The following is an 8,101-nucleotide window of genomic DNA, read 5'->3' as shown; positions in this document are numbered from 1 at the left end:
GAAAAGGGGACCAGAGAGGAAGCAATAGGTGGCTGGACCAGTACGATGGCAGAGAAGATGGATATTTTAAGATAGAATCTGCAGGATTGGCTGCCAGATTGGCCATGGAATGTGAGAGAGAGATGGCAAGGATGACCCCAAATTTCTTGTCCTGAGCTCCTGGAAATGCGGAGTTGCCATCAACTGAGATGGGGAAGATGCAGGAGGATGGCCGAGAGAGAAAATCCAGAGTTCCATTTTGAGCAAATTGAGTTATTTATTGTACATTGAGTTGGGATGTCAAGTGGGAAGTTACATGTAACTATCAAACCCTTGGGAAACAGTTTGAACATAGGCCAATTCTTGCCTCATTATCAAAAGAAGAAGAGGAAGAAATTGACTAACGTCTGCTTAAAATGTACAAAAGAGAACTACGTGGCTTGTGGGCTCTAGAGCACAGGCTCAGTAGTTGTGGTGCACAGGCTTAGTTGCTCCGTGGCATGTGAGATCTTCCCGGACCAGGGCTCGAACCCATGTCTCCTGCACTGGCAGGTGGATTCTTAACCACTGTGCCACCAGGGAAGCCCACAGGATTATTTTGAATGATTAAGGGACTTCCATGGAAAATTCCACAGAAATACATCTGAAAGCTTTCATGAAATTGATTCTTCTTAACAAAAAAATAAGGCTGATGCAATAAGAAAGGAAAATAAATTTCAAAAAACAGAAAAGACTCTTTGTAAATGTATCAAAGAACTCTCCTAAATGGCACCTGACCCTAATGGATTAACAGCAGGATTTCTCCCAACTTTTCGTGAAGTTATATAAATTGTCACAGGACATAATTCATTCTACAAGGCAGTCTTGGTCTTAATAATTCACGCGTGAGAGTCCTGAATAAAATATCAAAAAAATAAAATATGTCTTGTTGAGGATCTACTAAGTGTCCCTGTATCAGATAAAGAAAAAAAAGATAGCAAGAAAGAGATCCTCCCCACAAAAAAATAAAAATTAAAAAATTAAAATGGGCAGAAAAAGAAAGAAAGAAGGAAAGAAAGAGATCCCCACCAGTGGGAAGCTCACAATCTAGTTGGAAAAAAACAAGGTGTAGACAAATATAGTTTGTCTCTTTTTAAGGCTTGGGATGGGTGGAGGAGAGACAGAAATTAAATTGGCTCAGATGTTGTCCTTAGGAAATTTACAGTTTAGCTGGGAATTTTTGTTCCAGAAACTTGGAGAACAGAACACTACTTCCTCCCTGGGAGGGGAATGAATCAGGGAGAGCTTCCTGGAGGAAGTATTATTTGAAGGCATTGAAGGAAAATTTTGGTGATCAAGAGCATAGGCACTGGAGTCAAGTAAACATGGGGTCAAATCTCAACTCTATGACTTCCTTGCTGTGTGATCTTGGGCAAACGACCTCTGCTCCCTGGGCCTCAGCTTATGAAAAGAAACATCTCCCCCTGCCTGCCTGGGTTGTTGTAAATATTACCTTAAAGGAGAAACTATGTGTAAAGTGCTATCCTGGAGTAATGGCTCTACATGAAGGTGTCACTGCTATGTGATTTTAAAGATCTGAGCAGGTGAGATTCTAGAGCAGCCCTGTCCCATAGAACTTCTTGCAATGATGGAAATGTCCTATATCTGCACTGCACATGGCAGGGGGCATAATGAATGTTTGTTGAATGAATCAAGGAATAAATGACAATATCATTAAGCCCCTGGATCCAGCTATGCCTGAAGCCAGTCTTGTAAAGTGGGATAGGAGGATACAAACCAATTTCCCTCTAGCTTACACTTCCACCTCTGAGACCAGGTCTTGGCCAGTGGATTTCTTGCTGACCACACTTTCATCGTTGCTCTGTGACTCCTTCAGGGCCCAGAGACACGAAGCTGGCAGAGACTTTCGGAGTTGAGACCGCCCGAAATACAGGAAAAGCATGGGATTGAGACAGCTGTGAGCAAGGGCCAGGCCCACGACCAAGGGTTCAGCCTGCAGGGCCCGGGCCAAGAGCACGGAGTGTGGGGCAGCCAAGGTGAGTACCAGCCCCAGCGTGTGGTAGGGGGACCAGCAGACAAAAAACCCTACCACAACGGCCACGCCCAGTGGCCAGCAGCGTCGGGTAGCACAGCACAGGAGGGCACCATGGCAGCTGGCCACGACCACCAGTGGCCCCAAGAAGCCGAAAATAAACCGGGTGGCGGTCACTGAGTTCTCGGCCACAGTCGAGCCACCATAGTCTACCACGCACTCCAGCCGGTGTGGGAAATGCTCCTGACGCAGCCGGCGGTAGATGGCTGAGGGCACAGTGAGCAGCAAGGCCAGCGTCCAGGATGCCCCACAGGCTACCTGCACCCTGCATGCCCTCCCTGCTGCACCCCACCAGGTGGGCCCGAAGGCCAGCAGGCAGAGGTCAGCGCTTAGAGTGGCCAGGAGGAGGACGCTGGCGTACATGGACAGCAGGATGACGGCGGGCAGGGCCCGGCAGCCCACGGCCCCATACAGCCAGCGGCCCCCGTGGGCGACGGACACCGCTAGGATGGGGAGAGACAAACAGCAGAGTAGGTCCGCCATGGCCAGGTGGAGGAACCAGGTGGCACCGACCCTCCGGCGGGCCTCTTTCCAGGTCACCCAGGCCACCATGGCATTGCCTGGCAACCCCACCAGGAAGATGGCGGCATACAACAGGAGTGGGGCCACGTTGAGGGGGTCAATGGAGACGCAGGTGCCATCAACACAGTCCACAGGAAGATCTGGAATCTCGCTGTAATCCCCATACTCATAGCCGAGAGAAGAGTTCTCCATCCAAACCCCAGACACCTGGACGGGCGAGAAATGGCATGAAACCTCAGAGATAAAAACCCTCAAGCCCTTGGAATCCTAGATGCTCGGAACCTAGCATCTCGATCCTGGATCCTAGATCCTTGGAATTCCAAGATGCTAATGGGCTGGGACTTGGGCTGGGGTCCCAAGTCCAATCCACGGGCTGGGCGTTTTGTGCTTATTAACTAGCCTCAGACTAAAGGACATTTAAGAATAGAATAACGTTAGAACTCCAGTGCATTAGAATCTTGGAATTCTAAAATATTCCAGTGTTAGAACCCCAGCTTATTAGCATCTTGGAATTCTAAAATATTACAATATTACAATGTTCCATATCTACCGTCCAGTACAGTAACTGCCAGCCACATGTGGCTACCGAGTATTTGAAATGGCAGCCAGCGTGACTGAGAAACTAAATTTTCAATCTTATTTAATTTTCATTGATTTAAATAGCTACACGTGGCTAGTGGCTACCTTATTGGACAGTGAAGTTCTAGAGCATCAAAATGTTAGAACACTAGCCCGTTAGTAACCTGGAATTCTAGAATCTAAACTATTGGAATCTGAATATCCATCAAGATGGGAAAAGGTTAATATGTCTTCACAGGAAAAGTGTTTGTCTTGGTTCTTCTTCATCTGGATTTTTGAATCTTGGCGTAACAAAAATGTACCTCTGAAGCAATTTTGTCATTTTTGTTTTTTTTAATGTAAACTAGATCATAGTAAAACATGCAGATGGCAAAGTGTTCACATCATGCAGGTACACCCACTGAGCTTCACCCCAACACATCTGTGTCACTGGCACCCAGAGGGGGGAACAGAACATTTCTAGAATCCTGCTAGAGCAATTTTTAAAAGTAATGACTGTGTTAGGAAAACAAGAGGAATAAAATTTTGAATTCTCTATAATTCATTCATTCATTTATTCATTCATCCAGCCATCCTTCCAGCATAGTTGCTGTTCCAGGCACTAGAAGCACAGCGGGGGGCAAGACAGACAAAAACCTCTCTCCCTTTGGAGCTGACATCCTGGTGGGAGGAGTCAGACAGTCCAGGAATAAATAAGCAAAATACACAGTATTTTAGAAGGTGATCAGTGCTACGGCAAAAAGAAAAAAAAAAGTCACACAGGGAATTTTTAATTCCCTATGTTGGAATTTTAAATGAGGGGTCAGGGAGGGCCTCTCTGAGAAGGTGATATTTGAGCAAAGCCATAAAAGAGGTGAGAGAGGGAGCTGTGTGGGGATCTGGGGGAAGAGAGTTCCAGGCAGAAGGAACAGCCAGTGCAAAAGCCCTGAGGTGGACACATGAAGGAAGACCAAGGCACCAGTGTGGAGTAGATGGGAGGTAAAAACAGAGAGATATCAGCGGCCACATAGGTATTGTAAGTTCTTTATCTTTTATTCTGCATGAGATGGGAGCCACGGGAGGGTGCTGAGCAGAGAAGTGACGCTGTCGATCATAGGAATGATAATCATAACTATTACTCCTGCTATTATTATTATTATTATTACTATTACTATAAGCCACCATCTATTGAGACTTTGTGTTATGTGCCAGGCTTTGCTCCAAGCCCTTTAAATGTTATATCATTTAGTCCTTATTACAAGCCTCTAATTTTCATACCATTGTTATACCCATTCTGCAGATGAGAAAACTGAGGCCCAGAGAAATTAAGGAACTTACCGAGGATGACTCAGCCAAGCAAGTATCAGACCTGAGTTTCAAGCTGTGTTAGTCCCGCTCTGGAACTCTGGGCCCTAGAACATCATCATCCAAAAATCTGAGGTTTGGGAGAGTCCGAAGGCAGGACAGCCAGTGACCATAAGCAGAACTGGGCTCTGTGACTCTGGGTGAGCAGTTTCGGTTGGCTTTCTCTCTCTAGGTTTCCTCGTCTGAGAAGTGAGTCACGGAGGTGAGCCTACCTCACCAGTTTGGGGAGGCCTTGAAGAGTTAATATGTATAAAGCACATAGCACAGAGTCAGGACTTGGTAGATGGTAGACCAGTCCCCATGATGTCCCCATGATGTCATAGTAACCTGACCCTACAGCTCTCTGCTGATTCTTCGGGGCTGACTGGTGCTGCCCAGAGCACCAGCTGGAGTTGATACAACAGGAAGGGCAGAGAGGAAGTTGGGGCACTCCTCCCTGCCAAGCAGATGCTAAGGGGCCAAGTCGTTGTGTGTGTGTGTGTGTGTGTGTGTGTGTGTGTGTTTGGAATTTGGCACTCTGCTTTCATATTATTTTCATCACTAAAGTGAAATGTGTGCAGGTTTTAAAAATTCAAACCCCCATCAACTGTGTGGCCTTGGACAAGCCACTGAACCTCTCTGTGCCTCAGCTTCCTCATCTGCAAAATGAGAATAATACACTCACCTTGGAGGGTGTTACGAGAATTCAGGTTAATAGGCTGAGTGAAGTGAAGAGCTGAGCACGACGCCCAGTCCATTGTGAGCATTACATGTGTGTTAGCCACCGGTACAGAGATACACACACCCTCTCCCTCCACCCTGAGACCCCGCCCTTTCCAGCTCTATCCGGTTCAAATCTGAGTTTTTTGTGTGTAAGCACCTCAGTCGGTCTATGGTATTTCCCTCTTAATACATTAAACAGAAATGGGAAAGTTCAACACCCCCTGTGCTGTCTCTTAATCTTTTCAATTTAATGTCTTAGATCTGTTTCCCCATCCGGACACACCGACTCCTTTCTTCACAATAACTTCAAAATCAATCCACGGGCTGGGCGTTTTGTGCTTATTAACTAGCCTCAGACTAAAGGACATTTAAGGATCATCATGGGTAGCATTATTATCTTCTTATTATTTTATACACCAAATAAATTATATTTCTATATGTATGTCTATAGATAAAACAATTACTATTATTATTATTTTATAAGCATTCAAATAATAGATGACATTTATCAAGCTTCTATCATGTACCAGGCATTCCCCTAAGAACAACCCTATAAGGTAAGTACAATTATTATGCTCATTTTCCAGAGCGTCAGCTGTTCCCTGCTTTGGGCTCTGCTGTGTCCCCAGCACCTGGAGTGGCATGTGGCACACAGCAGGTGCTTAGCTGATATTTATTTGTTGAGTAAAAGAATGAAGAGGGAGAATCTGAAAAGAATATATATATATATATATATATATATGTATGTATAACTGACTCACTTTGCTGTACACTTGAAACTAAAACGACATTGTAAGTTATACTTCAACAGAAAAAAGAAGGAAAGGGAGGGAGGGAGGGAGGAAGGAAGGAAGAAAGGAAGAAAAGAAGAGTTAGTTTTGCCTTTAATGGAAGAAGCTGAAAATACCATCATTTTATTTTTAACGCAGTATGTAATGATGTATGTTTTAACATGAAAATACATTCACGGAATACTATTTTGTGAGAAAAGTACGTAATAAACTTCTAATATTTTTAAACAATGCATTCGTTTTACAGCCAGAAAATCAACAATAAAGATACTGTCATTAAAAATACAAACAAAAAGAATGAAGAGGGAAACTGAGGCACAGAGAAGCAAAGGGGTCACTTAGATTTCTTTCAGTTCCTTGCGATCACAAGGGCCCTTGTGTATGCTCTTAGCACACGTGTGTTTGTGTATCAGACAGTCTGGCTGGAACTTCTGCCCTGGGAAACCGTGGGGAGCATCTACTAAAGCCAAACATATGATAACTTTCCCCTTCCCAGAGAAGCATGCATATGCTCACCAAAAGACATGTACCAGAATGTTCCCAGTGGCCCAAGATGGGACACCATCCAAATATTCACTCACAGGAGAATGAATGAACATATCGCGGAATATTCTTTAACAGTGAGAATGAACAAACCACATGCGAGAATGTGGATGGACTTCACAAATACGATGTTGAGGACAGAAAGGCAAATGCACAGGAGAATTTACTGAATGATCCCTTTCTCCTCAAGTTCAAAAATGGGCAAAAGAATTCTATGGGGATGGGGAGTGAGGGCAGGCGGAGGGAACTCTGGGGCTGGGCTCGGGCTATTTCTTAACCCGGATGCTGGTTCCCTGGGTGTCCTCAGCTTGTGGAGATACGCAGAACTGCTCAGGTCTCATGTGCGTACTTTTCTGTGTGTGTGTTCTATGTGAAAATAAAGTTAAAGGATCTTTCTTAAGAAGGGGAATCGCTGAGTCAAAGGGCTTGTTTGGTGGATTCCCCAGAAGCTGCAGGTTTGGGAAGGGCTGTTTTCCTACACATCTGAGTGTGGCCATGGACGGGACCATTTGACAAAGGCTTTTTCTGTTGTACTGCCCAAGTAAATTCCAAGAGTCTGGGATTCTGATGTGGATTCCAGTGTGATGGCAATAAGTTTCCACTCCTGAAATTCTAGTTCTGATTCCCAGATTCTGAAAATAATGAGTCTAAAAGGCCAGGATTAAAAAATGAATAAATGAAAAAAATTTTAAATAAAAATAAAAGGCCAGGATTGGGAAATGCCCCCCACATAACGCCACCATTCCCTCCCTCCTTCCCTCCATGCTTACCATCTCTTGAGGAATGGTCCCCAGTTTGGCCAAACACCACTTGGGAGCACGATCCAGGCCCACAGCAGGACCTGGGACGTCTGAAGTCTCTCCCCCGAGTCTGGCAGTTAGTGGATTCCTGCAAGCTGGTCCCGTTTGCCAGGGCTCCTAAGGAACTCCACTGGACACTGTCACCTCACAGGTCCCAGCCAATGCTCTTAAGCAGAAAAAAACAGAAATGGCCTTTTCCTACTCCCAGGGTGTGTTTGTCCTGGATTCTTCCCATGACTCACACATCCCAAAATTACCGGGCAGCAGGCAAGACTGGAGCGGGCTCGGGTGGGTGGAGGGTTGACCCAGGGTCAACAACAACAATCTCAATGTCACCAGCTTCCTGGAAGCCAGATCTACAATGTGGTGTGACCTTCAAGGCCTGGGGGCCTTGGCCTAGACTCACTGTCCCTGCAGGGCCCTCTGAGGTCTTCCTCACCAAGTCCCCACTGTCTGCTACCCCTATCCCCGCCTCAGACTCCAACTGTGCACCCAGCCCCTCCCTTCTGCCTTCTGCAGAGCCTTGAAGACAGATGAATATTCCTCCCACCTCACATGTTCTGAGGGAGACAGCTCAGGGTCACAGCCTCCACCAAAGGCCAAGGGTGCCCAGCACAGGGCCTAAGGCTTTGGAGGCAGACAAAATACAAACAAGTCCTATCCGCTCTGTGGAGCCTCTGTTTTCCCTCTTTAAAATGGGAAGATTTGGGGAATTCCCTGGTGGTCCAGTGGTTAGGATTCTGCGCTTT

The 8,101-nt window shown here is 45.8% G+C and overlaps 1 protein-coding gene across 1 annotated transcript; it reads right to left on the bottom strand.

The window, feature by feature from the left end:
- Positions 1-404: 404 nt before the first annotated feature.
- On the bottom strand, positions 405-7,546 carry C5AR2 (complement C5a receptor 2). Its single transcript, XM_082607125.1, has 2 exons — positions 7,323-7,546; positions 405-2,800 (listed from the first exon to the last, which is right to left on the bottom strand). Exons 1-2 carry the CDS (start codon positions 7,323-7,325, stop codon positions 1,772-1,774), a joined length of 1,032 nt encoding a protein of 343 aa, XP_082463251.1. The 5' UTR covers positions 7,326-7,546; the 3' UTR covers positions 405-1,771.
- Between the last annotated feature and the right edge of the window lie 555 nt (positions 7,547-8,101).

The sequence above is a fragment of the Mesoplodon mirus genome (genome assembly GCF_964341445.2).
Source record: "Mesoplodon mirus genome assembly, chromosome: 19".
Taxonomy (NCBI): Eukaryota; Metazoa; Chordata; class Mammalia; order Artiodactyla; family Ziphiidae; genus Mesoplodon; species Mesoplodon mirus.
Note: the sequence above shows the minus strand (reverse complement) of the source record. Positions and strands in the feature narration are given on the sequence as shown.